The following is a 19,001-nucleotide window of genomic DNA, read 5'->3' on the forward strand; positions in this document are numbered from 1 at the left end:
GCTTGATAAATGGATAGGAGTAGTATTAATTAACTTGAAGATTTTGTCTTGGCACACCAACTACCTATAATTAGTGGTTTTAATTTTGTTTTATTTTTATTTTTGTAATACAGCATTTTCAGCTTATGCATCCATGATTTTACAGATGACCTTTGAATAATTCAGAAGTCATGAAACTTTGTAACTATTATCCACTATACCAAACATCATTTCTGATTTTTAATCATTTAATTATAATAATTTATATGACTTTCATTGCAAAAATAAACTTAATATTGAATGCCGGGAAATGTCCCATCCCCTTTTTAAGGCTATTTGCCCATGAGATATTGTTTCTATATAATGTTGTTGTTGTTTTGGTTTTTAGGAGCATTAGCAACTAAGGCCATATTGCTCCGGGAATATGCGGTGGTCATTCCCTGACCTTTCCGCATCCTCCGTATTTGGTGCTGACGGGCTCGAACCCCGGTCTAATCAAGAAGCGTGTGCTACGCACTGCTGCTCCTTCCCACCTGGCTACGGAGGCGCCTCTATATAATGTATGCTGTATGAAAGGATGCCTTATAAAAGAAAAAAATTAAGTAGATGGGCCGAGAAGAGGAGTGGCAATTGAAGTTTAACATTGATAAATTAGCATTAGCATTAGTAGAGGCATTTGATGCAAGAAAGCAAGCTTATGCAGCATCAGTAAAAAAAAAAATAATAATAAAATAAAATAAATAAATAAATAAAAAATAACCACTTCCACTTCACCCCTCTGTTCATTCGAAGTACCTGTCCATCTGAGCCTTAAATGCAAGGTATTGCATGTTGGTAACAGTAATCCCAGAATAACATACCAATTGCGTGGTATGTTATTCTGCACTCCTCAAGATGCAGAGAACAAAAAAGACCTAAGGTTAATTGTGCAATGAGATGTGAAGTTCTCTGAGCAGTTCAGATGGGCTGCTAGGACAACTCATGGGGTTTTGCCAATGATATAGAGGAACTTTTCCAGCAAGGATAAGAGGTGATTACTTTGTTGTATAAGGCAATGATTAGGCCACATCTTAAGTACTTTATACAGGTCTGGAAGCCTGTATACACATTAGGAAGTGTGTGGATGTGATGTAATGGGTGCAGAGAAGACTAATGAGATTATCAAGAGAAACAAAGGGGTACTGTTACTAAGAAAGCCTCTTTTGGTTGTAAAAATTTTAGCATCTGGAAATGGCATTGCAAATAAATCTGATTCGGGTGATTAATGCCTTTGAATGGAGAGTAAGCTAAAAATTTGTATCATCCTTACTCATACAACATGCATAAGGGGAGCATGAATTTAAATAAAGGAAGGGTGGTTGTAGATAGGTGTGTGGAAATGTGTTTCCAGTCAGAGGATAGTTGATTGTTATGTTGTGGAAATGTATAGCAGTTTTTTTGGAGGTTGGCAGTTTGAATAAATTTAAAGAAGAATTAGACAAATTCTTAGAGGGGATGGTTGGGTGATGTGGGAAGGTTTTGTTCATGCTGTATAAACTTGGTTGCATAATTTGCCACTATTAATAATGATACTGATACATCCACATTAAACTTGAGTGATTATTGTCTGTATTCATGTTTATTGTATACACACAATATGTATGTGTATTAATCCACGAACTAAAATATTCATGTGCATACTTATGTTTCATTATTTTTATTTTCAGAAAGGTTAGCAGATGTTTCTTCATTTCCTGAAGTAATGGCTACTAAGATAGTACAAGCATCACCTGAGGAATTTGTTAACCATAACAAAAATTTTCTGACACACGTCTTCCCAAATAGTAGCCGAGTTGATAGCAGTAACTTTAATCCCATAGATTTTTGGAGCTGTGGTTGTCAAATGGGTAAGTGCATAGCAGATTCATATTTCTCAACCATATTTTTAATTTGTTATGTGGAAAGCTTTTCTGAAGACTTATAATGAAGACACTCAGTGTATAAATGACTTACTCTTTTTATGGCCCAAGTCAAGTGCTTAAACAATCTCTTTGTCGTAGATAATTTAAATAAAATCTGCACTAAGAATCCTGCAAATGTTGTGCTACAGTCACTTTGTGTGTCATCTATTAACCTATGTAATGTTTGAGGTGTGTGGGTGTGTGTGTGTGTGTGTGTGTGTGTGTGTGTGTGTGTGTGTGTGTGTGTGTGTGTGTGTGTGTGTGTGTGTGTGTGTGTGTGTCTCTGTACTCGTCTTTTATTGTCTTTAATTATTGTTGGCAGAGGAGACCCTTACTAAATAAAGTTGTTAACAGAGAAGGGCATGTTTTGGTTCATATTTTTGAACTTCTAACTCTATGGACAATGCATGTTAGAGTTGGCATCCTGTGCATTTATTTTCTTTGAAAATTAATCTTTATTGTTATCAATTTTTAGTAATCTTTATTATTGGATAAATCTTTATTGCTTTCTTTAGCAAGGAAATATATAATTTCTGGACTGTATCATTTCCATAGACCTGGAGATAAAATAATCCTCTAAATGAAATTTGCATGATGACTCAGTGAAACCTTTTCCGGGTTTTTATTATGGCCATATTTGTTACTCTTGCCTTTTCCAATTATGTGCCCTATAGCTGTTTAATATTTTAGTAAATAAAACAGAAGTGTGTACTGCATTAAAGATATCTGAACACAGCTATGGAGAATTTGATGTGCAATTTCCAATTTTATCCAACATTCAAGTAAAATATCATCTGACAATACATTACAGGTACAGTCTGGCCTCGTATAGCACGATAGTTGCGTTCCTAGAAACTCTCGTGCAATGCAAAATCGTGCAATATAAACAACAGGCCCTATGGGAAAAGTAGGGTTAGGTGCCGACCACCCAAAATTGAACACACATTTGGAACCAAAACATTACCAAACACAATAAATAATCGGGTAATTTTAATCGTTATAAAATACTTATGTATTTTATAACGATTAAAATACGTAATAAAAATAATATTATATTATAATAAAGTATTTTTAGTATTTTTTAATACTAAAAAAGTATTTTTTACGGATAAAATACGTATTTTATTCGTAAAAAATTTATTATATTAAATAAAATAGTCGTAATAAAATACTTACGTATTTTATAATACGTAAGTATAAATTATAATACGTAAGTCGTAATAAAATATTGCTAATGCTTTTGCTTCTATCGTAAGCAGACTTGCTTTTTGTTTGATTTTCTATCCAAAGAGATGACAGCTGTTCCATCTCTTCCAATTCTTTGTGTCTTAATCTAATGGATTTTAATTACACTTTGAGTTGTTCCCGCTATGAAAGTTGTTTTTATTTCTCTGCATTCTTTGTAATTCTCCGCGTTGCCTCATTTAGGTCTGTAGCACGTGCAATATCACATGGTCTTTCATTTCGCTCAAAGCGTTTCACAATTTCATATTTTTTCTCTATCAACAGAAGCGGACTGGCCATAAGCCTTACGGGGGAAACCACGGTGGGCCGGAGGCCGGTGTGATTTTGGCCATAAACCGTAGTATGAGGCCACTACAAATTTTCCCGGGTAAGAATTTTTGACCCAGTCCGCCTCTGTTTATCGATATTGCTTCTTTTTTTTTCTCTCTGAATCTGCAATGTCTTAGCCAGGATGCTTCCTTTTCACACCTTTTAAGTATTTTACTAATTTTTAGGGAATAAAGCACAATTACAAACGAGGTGGCACGCTTGATACACAGAAACAAAGCTGCGCGCGTGTAGCAACTGAATAAACAACACCGTAAAGGCCGAGATACACTATTAACACCTCACATTTTACTAAAGCACATTTCTAGGGGTTACTACCATAAAACAATAAAAACAATTTCAGTTGCGTTTCTGCTAGTAGAATCTGTTATAAACTGGTAGTAAACTCCATCTAATTGCATTTGCGATTATATCGATAGCTGGAATTGTTGGTTTTTACGTTATTATGGTGAAATGTGTTTTCCCTTCACTGATATAAAATACATAAATACATTTTCAGAATCTTCTTCGTTCCTATCGTGTTGCGTTCAGTTGGGGTGATTCCACATTCGACTGCCATTTCTTGTAAACACAAAGGCGAATCGTGTATAAGCGAATTTGGTTCGTGTTATATAAGATAACGTTCCCCTATTTATAAATCGTGTATGATCGAATTCGTGTAATGCAAACACGTGTTATACGAGGACCGACTGTATATGTATCATTCAGAATACTGAAAAACCCTGAAAACTGTTTATAACCTATTTTAAGTTTGCCAGATAGATTGATACTTTACACGCCAAAAGGTTATTATCCAGATTTTGCATCTAAATAAAACATCATAATATTTCTTCTCTGAAGTGATTACCCCCCCCCCCCATTGGATTTCAAGGTAATTGAAGGTGTTCTGGTAGTCATGGAAAACATTTCCATTCACCAGCATAGAATAGCAGTGGAAAAGTGTTTGGTATTGATCATGTGAGGAGGATCTAAAAACTTTTACTTTTATTCCCAATGAAATATAAAAAGTGATCTTGTAAAAAAATATTCCATTTGTTATTTTGTGTCTGTTCATTTTTTTTTAATCCTCATTGTATTATTTTTTTTTTTTAAAGGATTATTACCAAGACAATCACTTACAAAATTGCTTTAGTAACTTAATTGCATCACATTTCTTGTTTCCAAAATTTTGATAAAATAGCCCATGAGATAAAAGAATAAATAAGAGTAAATTAATATAGTTAATAAAAATAAGCTAATGACATAGAAAAATTATCAAAAGTAGACTTCTGCACTGCCTACGCATCACCCCCTCCCTCTCTTTATTGTGTGAATTTTGACATTTCATGTTTGGTTAGGTTTATTATCCAAAAACAGAAATCCCAAGGTTGCTGTCTCTTACACTTGCATTTTAATATCTGATTTTGGGCAAAATCATTGCTTTTCTCACCAAAAGGATGCGCTCCGTAGCCAGGTGGGAAGGAGCAGCAGTGCGTAGCACACGCTTCTTGATTAGACGTAGCACACGCTTCTTGATTCAAGCCCATCACCACCAAATACGGAGGATGCGGAAAGGTCAGGGAATGACCACCGCATATCCCGGAGCAATATGGCCTTAGTTGCTAATGCTCCTAAAAAAAACCAAATAACCAAAAGGATAGCCTCCTTAGTAACATGTCACATGCTGTGAATTTGCCACTAACGATACCTCAACTTAAAACAGCCTGCTCCACAAACCAACAGGAGAAACCAGAAACTTTTAATTTGGTGAAAGGCACATTACTTAGTGCTGATGTCTTGAATACAAATGGAAACTTATGTCAGGCTGATGCGAATCCTAATTCATCTTGAGGATGATACAGACACTGGCAGGCTACTAATCCCAAAAAAGGGGGGGGGGAGAAACAAGTGTCAAGGCATAAGCAAAAAAATGTTGTTGCATCTGTCTCCTTGCAAGTTCCTCTTGTAATGAGACAGATGCACCAACTAAATCAAAAAATGTACAAACTAAATCAGTGGAATCATGAGCTTTTAGCTAACCTGAAAGACATATATGATCTGTTAGAGGAATGCAAGCCATTTGTTAGCATTAGCATAAAAAAAAAAAAAAAACCCCTTCCCATTTTGCCCATCCATTCACTCCAAATGTTTGTTTAGTTCTTGAATTTATTTAAGCTGTCGACTTCTATAACGACAGATGGAAGTTTATTCTAGCAATCAACCACCCGCTGGCTGAAGGCAAATTTCCACACATCTATTCTACAGCTATCTTTCCTCAATTTCAATTTATGTCCCTTCAGGCAATTAATTTGGGCAAGAGGAAGAATCCCATCAGCATTGAGCGTGCTCAACATGCTCAATTCAAGGCCTTATACACCTCAATCAGATCACCTCGCAGGTGCCTAGTCTCCAGACGCTGTAATTTGAAAAACTTAAGCCTTTCTTCATAAGAGCAATCCTTTGTTCTATTCACTAATCTTGTTGCCCTTCTCTGTGCTCGTTCCATCAGCTCTACATCCTTCCTAAAATGAGGCCTCCAGACCTGTATACGGTACTCAAGGTGTGGCCTGACCATTACCTTATACAAGGGAATAATCACCTCCCTATCCCTGCTAGAAAAATTCCTGTATATCATTGACAAGATACCATTAGCTACTACTCTTGCACTGTCTGCACTGCTCAGAAAATTTCATATCTGACTGCACAATTACCCCAGGTCCTTTTCATTCTCTACCACCCTGAGTATAGTAGCACACAGTTGATACGTTACTGTGGGGTTACTGCTATCTATATGCAGTACTTTACATTTGCCAATGTTAAACTTCAGGATGTCTATTTCCTTTTCTCTTATTAATTATTTATTTTTTAATATTGCCCTCTCTCAGTCCATCTGCTCAACTTTTCTAGATCCTGTTGCAGTAGCATACTGTCATTAGTGTCATTAACAACCTTGCCAACCTATCATATTTCATATCATATGCAAACTTTGTTCTTTGTCTTCAGGAAACAAGTCTGACCAATCCAATATATCTGGCAATTAAATATTACATCACGTACTAGAAAATGTTCTAGTATAGTATGGAGGAGTCGTGCTGTTGTGAGTGCTCCAGAATCCTCTAGGCTTGTTTCACTACAAAAATATTTGGAGGCAATGGCTGCCTGTGTTTTAGGTTAGCAATAACGCTAATTTCTATATATCTTTTGCTCAGTTGTGATTTTACTCTCGCTGATCTTGATGAATTAGTAAGATAACTACCTATCCCATTTTTTTTTTAAATCTTGGGTGACAAGAATGGATGCCACCATTATGGGGATCTCTCCATCTCAACAAAAGAGAACAGTTAACAGAAAAATTTCTTGACAAATTAACTTGACATTGCCAAATACTGTTACTCACACATATATGCAAAGGCAATGTCAGTCCAGTTTAGTAGTTGTTCTTTCAATATATTCCCCAACTTTACTTCCTCTTACAGAAAGGAGAGCTGCTGCCCACCCTCATAATCTGAATTCTGCGCAATCAAACTGACACATAAACAGGCAATAAATTCAACAACGTAAATTGGATAAAAAAAAAATAATATATATATATATATAAAGAAAGAAAAAAAAAAAGGTGAATTTAGATATTCCTATTCTCATTGGAAATAGTTGTTCGGCAGCAAACTACAAGATTATTAGAAGGTAGCATAATGATTTTAAACATTTGTAAGCATCATTTGTAATTATGTGAACGATGTTGAAATTTCACATGTTTATTTAATGAAAAAACTTTCGAGCCTACAGGCCAGTAAGGTTGATGGCATATACCCTATAACTTTAAGGGAGGAGGCAAATGAATGCATTGAACAATTGAGGCTAATTATGAGAGCATCATTGCACTTGGGAGTAATTCCGTTGGATTGGTAAAATGCCAATGTATCTCCAATACATAAGGGCGGTTCTAAGAGTGAAGTGGGAAATTACTGGCCTGTTAGTCTAATTTCAGTAGTAGGGAAGATCATGGAGACAGTGATCAAGGGTGGAATTCAGGATCATTTAGATAGAAATGGAATTCTGAAGGATACTCAGCATAGTTTTGTAAAGGGAAAATCATGTTTAAATAATCTGGTTAGTTATTTTGATAGGGTAACTCAAGAGCTGGATTTAGGGAATAATTTCAACATTGTTTATTTGGATTTCAGCAAAGCATTTGACTCAGTCCTAAATGAGCAGTTACTTTATAAGCTGGAACAGGTTGGAATCACAGGGAAAATCCTTAGATGGATAGCAGGATGACTTCAGGGCAGAAGGCAGAGGGTTGTGATAAATGGTTATGCCTCTGATTGGGCTGATGTAAGAAGTGGGGTTCCTCAAGGATCAGTAGTTGTCCCCAACATATGCAAGAGATACGTTCCAGGACTTCTTGTGTAAGTCGAGTTTTACGTAACTGGAATGACTAATAAAATATTGCTATTATATCCCTAATATGCCAAATTTACAAAAACCACATAATATCCTCAGAAGAATGAAGAAAAATAGTTATATACCATAACAATTAAAAACTTTATCTGGGTACAGCAGTGAAGTAGTACTACTTTCACCTATTCTTTTAGGTGCCATGATAATGGTCAGAATTAAATTTTCTTTAAAGAGCTTCACAGGATTAAGTTACAAGAGATGCTGTCACACCTTACAACATGTGAATGAAGCACGCACTGCATGATGATAGTTTGATGCTAAGTCGTTGAAAATGGCTGGACAACGTGAATTTCAACTTCACCACAATAACCCAATGTGTAACAAATATTACATACAAAATGCAAACAAAAGCTCCCACTTCACTCTCAGACAAAACTGAACTGACTCTACAATACAGAAAGAAAGGAAGGAAAGGATGTAGAGACAAAGGGCTAGAGTGTAATTCTCCTAAGAAATAGCTGATGGGACATAGTCCATGTGGTTTGAACATTGTGGGGGTTTCTCTGAAGTGCTTTGATCTAGTTCACCTGTCTCAAACACATATTGTCGAATATTTCTTCAGAATTTTTAAAGCAGAAAATGAAATGATAACTCTAGTTATTTACCTAGATTTTAGTTACACTGCAGGTTATTATCCAACATAGTGTATAAAATAAAAACTTGTACATATTGTTGCTTCATTCGACTTGACTCTAAAAAATTATACAGAAAGTATATTTACACTTTTACCAAAAAAACAATTACGTAAGTCTGAAGTTACGTAAATCAGACTTACGTAAGTCAGGGACCAACTGTATTAGGACTACTCTTGTTTTTGATTTTCATAAATGACATTGATGAAGGGGTAGAGGGTGTGATGTCTATATTTGCAGATTATGTAAAGATTGGTAGAGTAATTAATGATCACTGCCAAGCAGAGCTTCTTCAGAGTGACATAGATAGACTTCAGGGATGGTCAGAAAAATGGCAGTTATGCTTTAATTCAGCAAAGTGTAAAGTATTACACCTGGTGAACAGTAAACCCAAAATAACTTATACACTTGGTGGAGTTGAACTAAAGCCAGTAGTGGAGGAAAGGGACATGTAGTAGTAGTAGTAGTGGCATGTGATGCAAGAAAGCAAGTGTATGAGCTTATGCAGCATCAGCCAAAAAAAAAAAAAAAAAAAAAATCACACCATTCCCTCCAAATGCCTGCCCAGTTCCTCCTTAAATTTATTCAACCTATCAACTTCCACAACGACAGATGGGAGTTTGTTCCAGCAATTAACCACCCGCTGGCTAAAGGCAAATTTCCACACATCTATTCTACATCTGTCTTTTCTTAATTTGAATTTATGCCCCCTTAGGTTCGTAATCTGAACAAGTGGAAGGATCCCATCAGAATTCAGCGTGCTCAAGTATACCTCAATCAGATCACCGTGCAGGTGCCTAGTCTCCAGCCACTGCAATTTGCAGAACTTAAGCCTCTCTTGGTAAGAGGATCCCTTCATTCCCCTCACCAATCTTGTTGTCCTTCTCTGTACATGCTCAAGTAAATCTACATCCTTCCTAAAATGAGGCCTCCAGACCTGTACGCAGTACTCAAGGCTTGGCCTGACCATTGCCTTATACAGAGGGATAATCACCTCCTTCTCCCTGCTAGCAAAATTCCTATATATCATTGACAAAACCCCATGACCTGCCCTGGCAGCCTGTCTGCATTGCTCAGAAAACTTCATATCTGACTGCACAATTACTCCCAGGTCTTTTTCATTTTCTACCACCTTAAGTGTAGTACCACACAGTTGGTATGTTTCTCTGGGGTTACTTCTACCCATATGCAGTACTTTGCATTTGTCATGGTTAAACTTCAGTTGCCACTTCAGTAGCCCATCTGCCCAAATTATCTAGATCCTGCTGCAGTAGCACACTGCCATTACTGTCATTAACAACCCTGCCAACCTTTGTATCATCTGCAAACTTCGACATTAAGCCTGATATACCTTCATCAATATCATTGATAAATATACAAAACAACAGTGGACCTAACACCGAACCCTGTGGGACACCACTTATAACATTAGTCCACGAAGAGCAGCACCCATTGATTACCACCCTCTATCTTCTCCCACTTAACCATCCTTTTATCCATTGTAGCAACTTACCCTTAATACCATTCTGCTCCAATTTGTACAATAGTCTTCCATGCGCAACAGTGTCAAAAGCTTTCCTGAAATCCAAATATATGATATCAAAATTATTTTTTGCATCCAGTTCCTTTGTAACACATCATAATATCCTATCAAATTTGTCAGACAAGACTTTCCCTTAACAGACCCATGCTGTGTCTGAATTATTGCTGCAGTCTTGTCTAGATGATCCTGCAATGCATCTTTAACCAGTGACTCCATTATTTTACCCGGAACAGAAGTTAAACTAACTGGTCTGTAATTACTCGTGTCACCCTTCAATCCCCCTTTGTGAATTGGGGATACATTTGCACATCTCCAGTCCAAGGATGCTCTCATAATTATGGCTAAGGGTTTGCTTAGTTGCTTTGCCGCCTACAATGCTTGGAGAACATGAAGTTCTCCGAGCATTGTAGACAGGTTGCAAGGAAGGCTCGTGATGTCCTTTTGATGATTTATCAAAAAAAAAAAAATTTAGAGGACACTTGATTGAGGCGTTTAAAGCTCTGAGATACAAAAGTAAAATGAATGAGAACAAAATTTTTGTGGTTATAAATGATTCTAGAACTAGGGAGAAGTTACTGGATTGCATGAAGTTTTATTTTAGCCAACGAGTTATAAATTACTGGAATACGTTACCCACATGGGTGGTAGAGGCTGACAGTTTGGGGAAATTCAAAGGTCAACTGGATAATTACATATGGGAGGAGGGAAACTATGTTGTTTATTTCCATTTCTCTTATTAATTAATTATTTTTTAAAATTTTCTTCTCGTTATTATTATTTTATTTTATTTATTTATTTATCTATTTATTTTTTTTTTGACTGGTGCCGTATAAGCCATAAGCTTCCTTGCACCATGTGGCCATTGCTAATACTAATACTTATCATAATTTTAGAAACTGAGGGAAGAAATATGCATCAAATTAAAGAGGAACACCTAAAGTTTTGATGAGCTACACCTACAGATTTTCAATATGGGCACCAGCAGTTATCAACAGACATTCCACTAAAAATCAAGCTTCTCCCACACATTATGCAGTGTTTCGGGGAGGTTACGTTTGCTGTGGCAGCAGTGATTCTGGCCTTCCCTTCAACCACATTCCTTGGTTATGGCAGTCGGTACACATCGTCACAAACCACAAAGATAGAAATCTATTGGCATTGAGTCTGGACATTGTGGAGACCAGTGAATAGGATCTGAACTACCAATCCTTCTTCCTTGGAAATGCCAATGCAGGCATGCTGTTACTTTTCACTGATAATGATGTTGAGTGCCTCCATCTTGTCTGAAGAATAGTTGTCCATTGGGGCCATCAGCGCCGATTTGTAGGATTAGAAAATTCTCAAGAATATTGAGATAAACAACTGTGATTATTTTTTATGATAAAAGATGGATCCGTAAACTTTCTCTGAACTCAAAGTATGTTCCATGCTTTGTAATAGTAGTGCACTATTAGCATTTCTCTTGAGTTTGTCTTGCAATTTTTGTAGCCAAGAGAGATGGTGGACTTTAAAGTACAACAAATTTGAATCAGATTTTGTCATGAACTTCCAAAAATTGCTTCAGAGACTTCCAAAATGCTTAAACAACCATTTGGTGATATTCTTTTATGATATTCAACTTTTCAAGGCAGCCAAATTTTGGTTGATGATTTTGAGCACTCAGATTGCCCATCATTAAGCCAGACTGATGAAAATATTGAAAAAAAGCATCAAGGAAACCATAAAGACATACAGCATATGATTAACAATATTTGTGACATTGTAACCCTACCACTTGGTACATGCTGAGTCATTTTAACCAAAAAATATAAACATGATGCAGATTGCTGCAAAATTTGTTTGCTGAGTGAGAAACAGAACTGGCTTTCTGTTTCTCCCTATGCTTGCAAGGCCCTGCAAGCAAGCACAGGCTGGAAAGGACAAACTTCCTTTCTGTGGTCATAACAAGGGATGAAAACTGAGTTTATGGCTTTAACCCAGAAACAAAGCAGCAGTTCTCCCATTGGAAAATTCTCCTCCTCCATCATCTCCACATCCAAAAAAAAAACGCAAGGTAAGTCAGATCAAACATTAAGAGCATTCTGATTGTTTTCTTCAACAATGAGAGAATTCTTCATCAGTAGTTCCTTCTACCAGACCAAACTGTAATTCAGTGGATCCTAAGGTAGAGGGAGAATGGCAGGAGTAAAATGTGCCAGTCTACACACCTTTGTTAGTAAGCAGTTTTTAGCCAAGAACAAAATGGAAGTGGTCCCACATATTCTGTGCTCTCCCAACCCGACTCCCTATGACTTCTTCCTGTTCCCCAAAATGAAATTCCAATTAAGAGGACTAAGAAGACATCATGGAGATTTCAAGCTGAATTACAGAAAATGTTAGACAGCATCATGAATCATTAGTTCCAAAGATGCTTCAAACATCTTTGGAACTCCTGGAGAAGTGCTGAGATTGATGTATAAATTCTGGAGTGGGGACTACTTTAAATGGGACAAGAAAAACATGTAACTAAGTCAAAATTAATTTCATTGCCCCAGTTTTCAGAACCTTTTTGCCTCATACTTCATATATGTATTTCATTATAATTAAAAAGACTGCATATGAGTGTATCAAACCATTGGGAATGTTAATCAAGAGTTTAATTGAATCTAAAAATATATCTTTTGACTGGAGAATTGAATATCCTCCAAAGGAAGTGCCAAAGTTGGGTAGCTACAGCCTCGTGAGTTTGACTTCTGTGGGATTGAGCATTATGGAGCCTGTGGTTTTTATGGATGTGTTTTGGGACCATATTAAAAAGCATGGCATTCTCAATAGAATGGGTTTGTTTCCTAACCAACCTGGTGAATTACTGATGAATTCATTAACAGTTGGATGCAGGAAACAGTTTTGACATTATATTTTTAGAGTTTAGTAGGTTAGTACCCTCCTTTGAATTGGATTTACTGGTAAGATCCTATGCTGGATTGGTCGACTAAAAGATAGAAAACAGAGTTGTCTTTGGTGATAGTATTGGTCTTAGCCATATGGTGCAAGGAAGCCTGAAGCTTTTCCTACAGCAACCAAAAAATATTAATTAAAATAAATAAATGAATAGAATAAAAAAAACTACCTATTTGACTCTCCTCATGTAGATACCTATCCAGCTGATTATTGAATCTTCCTAAGCTGCCAGCTTCAACCTATGAGGCAATCAATAACTTGCTGGCTAAAAGAAAATTTCTTGCAATTTGGTCTAAACCCTTTCCCCTGTAATTTGAATTTATGGTCCCCTACTTCTGGAATCATTTATAACAATGAAAATTTCAGCTGTGTTCATTTTATTTTCCTTTCTCAGAGTCTTATATACCTCAGGTCTCTTCTAAGATATGCCTGGTTATAGTAATAGTAATTGTATTCACCTATAGTGCAAGGAAGCCACAGGCTTTTGCTGCACTGGCAAAAAAAAAAAAAAAAAAACCCAAGGAGATATGAAAATACAAATGATGTGCTTCCCTCTTCACACAGCTAGCTGACTATCCAGTTGACCATTGAATTTATTCAAACTGTGAAGCTCAACTAACTGCAAGGGCAACTTGTTCCAGCAATCAGTTACTTGCTGGCCAAAAGAAAACTTCCAACAAAATCTAAATTAAACCTCAGCTGGTCACTTCTGAGGTGCCTGGTTGCCAAGCTCTGTAGCCCACATAATCAGTCTTTCCTCATATGATCATCTTTATGCTAATCTCACCATTCAGGTTGCCATCTTTGGACCCTTTCAAGAAGCTCAATGTCTTTTTTCAGATCAGGTCTCCATACTTGAACACAGTATTCCAAATGCATGGGATTATGATCTCTATATCTCTACATTATAATGTTCAATAAATCATTGATAGAACACCATGGGCTTTCCTGGCTGCCTCTTTACGCTGTTCAGAGCCGACCGGGCTAGCCGAGTGGGTAAAGTACCTGCCCGGCAACCCAAAGGTCGCGGGTTCGATTCCCGCCTCGGGCTTGGATCACTGTACTGCAAAAACCTTTGGAGGTGCAATATGGCCACAGAAGCCGATGCGCCAACAACTACCAAATCAAAAAAAAAAAAAAAAACGCTGTTCAGAAAACTTCATATCTGCCCATATTGTAACTCCCCGATCCCTTTACTTCTCCACTGTTTTTAATTCAATCCCACCAAGTGTATCATTTATTTCTTGGGTTGCTATTCCCCAAGTATAAGACCTGGAATTTAACCTCATTAAAACATAGCTGCCACTTCTCTGACCATCTCTGAAGTCTGTTCAAATCATCCTGAAAGAACGCTGCTTGACACTGATCATTAATGACTCTACCAATGTTTACATCATCTGCAAATTTTGACATCATGCCTTCTATCCCTTTGTTGATGTCATTTATGAAAATAAGAAACAACAGTATTCCGAAAACCGATCCTTGAGGGACCCAGTTCCTGACATTACACCAATTTGAAGAATATCCATTAATCACAACCCTCTGCCTTTTGCCCTGCAGCCACACAGCAATCCATCTTAGAATCTTACCTGTAATTCCAACCTGTTCAAGATTATACAGTAACATCTTATAAGGGACTGAGTCAAATGTCCAGCTGTGTAGCCCACATAGTTGAAGTCTTTCCTCTTATGGTCTTTTTTGCCAATCTTACCAAGTGCATTCCATTTTTGGACCATTTCAAGAAGCACGGTGCCTTTATTTATGTGCAGCAGTCAAGGTGTAACAAATTATGTTACCAACAGTAAATTCTAAATGACAAGCATTCAAGGAATTAATCTGGAAGCCATTAGGCTTTTCGTACCAACTAAGAAATACTGCTCAAGGTTTGGGCCTAAATCAGGGGTGGGCAACAGCAGGCCCACGGGCCACATCCGGCCCACGACGATGTTGAATCCGACCCCCTCGGTAAATGCATAAATATAGAAAATCCATACCTGACTACACTCGCCGTAAACGTTCGGCTTAATTCGGTTCAATCAGGAATCGTGGCCAGTACAACAGTAACCAAGTGATTCTACGCAGCGTCAAAGAGTTATTTCCTAATTATTATTGTAGCATCGATCGAATGAAGTTCCTTTGGGTTTGACTTCTTATTGAAAAAAATAATATTGGTGCGAGATATTTTATGTTTTATGCCTTTTCTAATTATTACAATTTTTAATTTAATATAATTTATAGCCCATAAAATGAGCCAATTAAAAAAAAAAAAAAAATTGATGCCGAATGCTGCATTTTCAATGATAATTGGATTCAGATATTTTTTATTAAAAATTCATTAATAATTTGATAATTCAAGTAATATAACATTTTTTAGGTTCTGATTTTTTTTATTAAATCGTTCAATCTATTCCGGCCCGCATCATGATGCGAAAATTTCATTCGGCCTGCTGACGAAAAAAGTTGCCCACCCCTGGCCTGAATGGATGTCAGATAGTAGAAGTAGTAGAGGCATGTGATGCAAGATAGAAAGCTTATGTAGCATCAGCCAAAAAAAAAAAAAAAAAAAAACCCCTCATTTCACACATTCATTCCCTCTAAAAGTTTGTTCAGTTCCTCTTTGAATTTATATAAGCTATCAACTTCCACAACGACAGATGGAAGTTTGTTCCAGCAATCATCCACTCGCTGGCTAAAGGCAAATTTTGCACATCTATTCAACAACTGTCTTTCTTCAGTTTTAATTTATGCATCCTCAGGTCCGTAATCTAAGCAAGCAGAAGATCCCATCAGAATTGGGCCTGCTCAACCCATTCAAGGTCTTATACACCTCAATCAAATCACCTTGCAGGTGCAGTCTCCAAAAGCTGCAATTGTAGAGCTTAATCTCTCTCTCTTGGTAAGAGGACCCCTTCGTTCCCCCTCACTAATCTTGTAGCCCTTCTCTGTACTCGCTCAAGCAACTCTACAACCTTCCTAAAATGAGGACTCCAGACGTGTATGTAGGACTCAAGGCTTGGCCTGACTCTCGCCTTATACAAAGGGATAATCACCTCCTTTTCCCTACTAGCAAAATTAGTTACAAAAAAACAGTTGGCAAACCATAAGATGGAGGCTTGTTTAGAAGACCTTTATACCAAACATGATCAAAATCCTTTGAGATGTCAAGAGCAACTGCTTATGTTTAACCAAACTTTTCCATTGAATTTATCCATAAATGAGTAACAAGCCAGAATATCACGAGTGGATCGACCTGATGGAATTCATACTGGCGATAGTTGATCACACAGAAGGTTTCTAAATTATTTTAATTGTTGGCGGTTAATTGATTTCTCCATTACTTTAGAAAGAGTAGAAGTAACTGCAATGAGATGATAATTGGATGTGAGTGATTTATGACCCTTTTTAGGAATTGGCTGGATATGAGCAAATTTCCAAGCAGAAGAAAAGAAAAAACATCTCTGGAACAAGAAAGTGAAAAAAAAGGCAGCAAAGAACGGGAGTAAATTCAGGAGCACACGTTTTCAGAACAAATGGAGAAATATTCTCAGGACTTTCTTAGCATCAAAATCCTTCTGACATTCTTTTGATGGAAGACCACAGGAGGCATTGAATGGAGCATGTTGGGAATGTTGGGAGGTGTTTTACTAAGATCATTAATATATGAGTTGGAAGAAAAATGGGATGCTATCAGGTCAGCTTTATCCTTGGCTGAAGCGACAACAGAACTATCTGGTTTGGACAGAGGTGGGAGTAGAGATGGGCAAAAGTTGCAGCCAATAGCTTTGGCACGACACTAGAGTGCTCAGCTTCCATTAGAGCAAGAGGTTAGTTTTAGCCTCTTTAAAATCTAGTTTGGGTTGATTAATAACTGCTTTACAATTTTTGTAAGCTTTGGTGTAGGCAGAAAATGAAACTGAAGAATTGGAAACAAGCCAATTACGATATGCAACATTCTTCTCTTGAACAGCCTTAGCACATTTATTGGAAAACCAAGGTTTAGATAAAGGACGAGATTATAAAGTGGAGTGTGGAATAAAGGATGCCATTCCTACAAGAATAATTTCACTGACATGATCTGAGTAAATGTTGACATCAGAAGTTTTTAAACATTAATCCGACCAAGGAAAAGATGAAAAGAAATCTCGCAGGTCATCCCAATTTTACAATCTTGTAATGCCAATGTACTCGTTAAGTAAATCTGCAGATCTTGTACTATTAATGTCATTAGTGCTAACATGTACAACAATATCACCCTTTGTGTCCTGAAAAGATGATACCTGCTCTATGGCATCATCAACTTTTTCCCCAGCAGACATACCCTGGTCCTATTCCACATATCCTTTTACACAATATATTACTTGTCTCCCTGACAGTGGAGTCACTGAAAATAACTAACTCCTGTGGGACCAGCACATTCTGCCTTGAAGATTGCTACTGTGTTGCCTGGTGCAGAAGAGTGAGCTCTATCATTGAGTTGGGTAGCTGATAGCTTTATGGGCCTACCCCCCCCTCCCATTTTAATTCCTTCAAGGGCATGTACCCTACTCTTCAAATTCTCATACACCGTCCATAAGAATGCTAAGTTGCCGCATATTTGCTTGATGCTCTCTGCACTTAGCAAACACACACAAAGACAACCTCCATGGCGATATCATGTCCTGTTTCAGAAAGGTGTGCAAACATTTTGCACATATTTTTAGACTTTGATGCGTTGAAGAATCGACCCATTTGGTTCTCCCCTGAGCAAAACACTCCCTCTAATTTGTGTACATTGCTTTGTTGCTCTTGTCTGGGGCATGATTTATGTTTAAATAAAATTTAATTATGAATAAAAATTAATAAATTTAATTAATTAATCATCATTACTACACTATATAATAGATGAACAAATGAGACTCAAAGCAGAGAAGAAAAATGCATGGGATACACAAATTATCAGGCTACAGAGTGGCGCCTCCATAGCCAGGTGGGAAGGAGCAGCAGTGCATAGCACACGCTTCTTGATTAGACCGGGGTTCAAGCCCGTCACCACCAAATACGGAGGATGCAGAAAGGTCAGGGAATAACCACTGCATATTCAGGAGCAATATTGCCTTGGTTGCTAATGCTCCTAAAAATAAAAAAAATAAAAAAAAAAAAACAAGCTACAGAGTAGCTTGTGGTAGATTAGTCAAGGAGGTTAGTCAAGTGAAGGAAGATTACAAGATATCTTTAGCAAAGGATTCAAATTAAAAAAGAAACAAAGACTTCTTTACTTATGTAAACTCTAGAAGGAAGGGGATGAATCAGATTGGTCCACTTCCTATTGATAGTTCAACTGTTGACCCTGCTCTGGTAGCTGACAAACTGAATGACTATTTGGCATCTACATTCACATATGAGGAATTCAGTAGGGAAGTGGAGGCCAGAAGTTTGTCAAACTCTAGCATGGCGCTAAATAATTCTGTAATAACTGCGATTAAAGTGGAGGAGAAATTGTTGAAGTTCAACATAAGGAATCTATCTAGTTATATTAAGGGAGGCAGCAGAGGAAGTAAGCAAATCCTTAGCCATAATTATGAGAGCATTGTTGGATTCAGGGAAATTCCCCACTGACTGGAAATGTACAAATGGATCCCCAATTCACAAAGGGAGATCAAAGGGTGACATAGTAATTTGAGACCTGTTCCAAGGAAAATAATGGAGTCACTGTTTAAAGAATCAATGCTGCATCATCTAGAGAAGATTGCAGTTATAGTGTAGACACAGCCTTGGTTTGTTAAGGGGAATCTTGCCCAACTAGTTTGATTGGATACTATGATGAGATCACAAAGGAACTGGATGCAAAAAATAATTTGATGTCATTTACTTGGATTTCATTAAAGCTTTTGATACTGTTGCCCATGAAAGACTACTATAGAAATTGGAGCAGCATGGCGTTAAGGTCAAGTTTCTGCTTTGGATAAAGGGATGGTT

The 19,001-nt window shown here is 37.1% G+C and overlaps 1 protein-coding gene across 1 annotated transcript in view; it reads left to right on the top strand.

Moving 5' to 3' along the window:
* Positions 1-19,001, top strand: part of LOC150077580 (inactive phospholipase C-like protein 1) — a 649,255-nt gene that overhangs the window by 317,379 nt on the left and 312,875 nt on the right. Inside the window, exon 15 of the mRNA XM_090386715.1 lies at positions 1,686-1,865. Within this exon, the coding sequence (XP_090242841.1) occupies positions 1,686-1,865 (180 nt within the window). The remainder of the gene's footprint in view (positions 1-1,685; positions 1,866-19,001) is intronic.

The sequence above is a fragment of the Mastigoproctus giganteus genome, chromosome 12, assembly GCF_048544385.1.
Source record: "Mastigoproctus giganteus isolate SK-2022 chromosome 12, ASM4854438v1, whole genome shotgun sequence".
In the NCBI taxonomy this organism is placed as follows: domain Eukaryota; kingdom Metazoa; phylum Arthropoda; class Arachnida; order Uropygi; family Thelyphonidae; genus Mastigoproctus; species Mastigoproctus giganteus.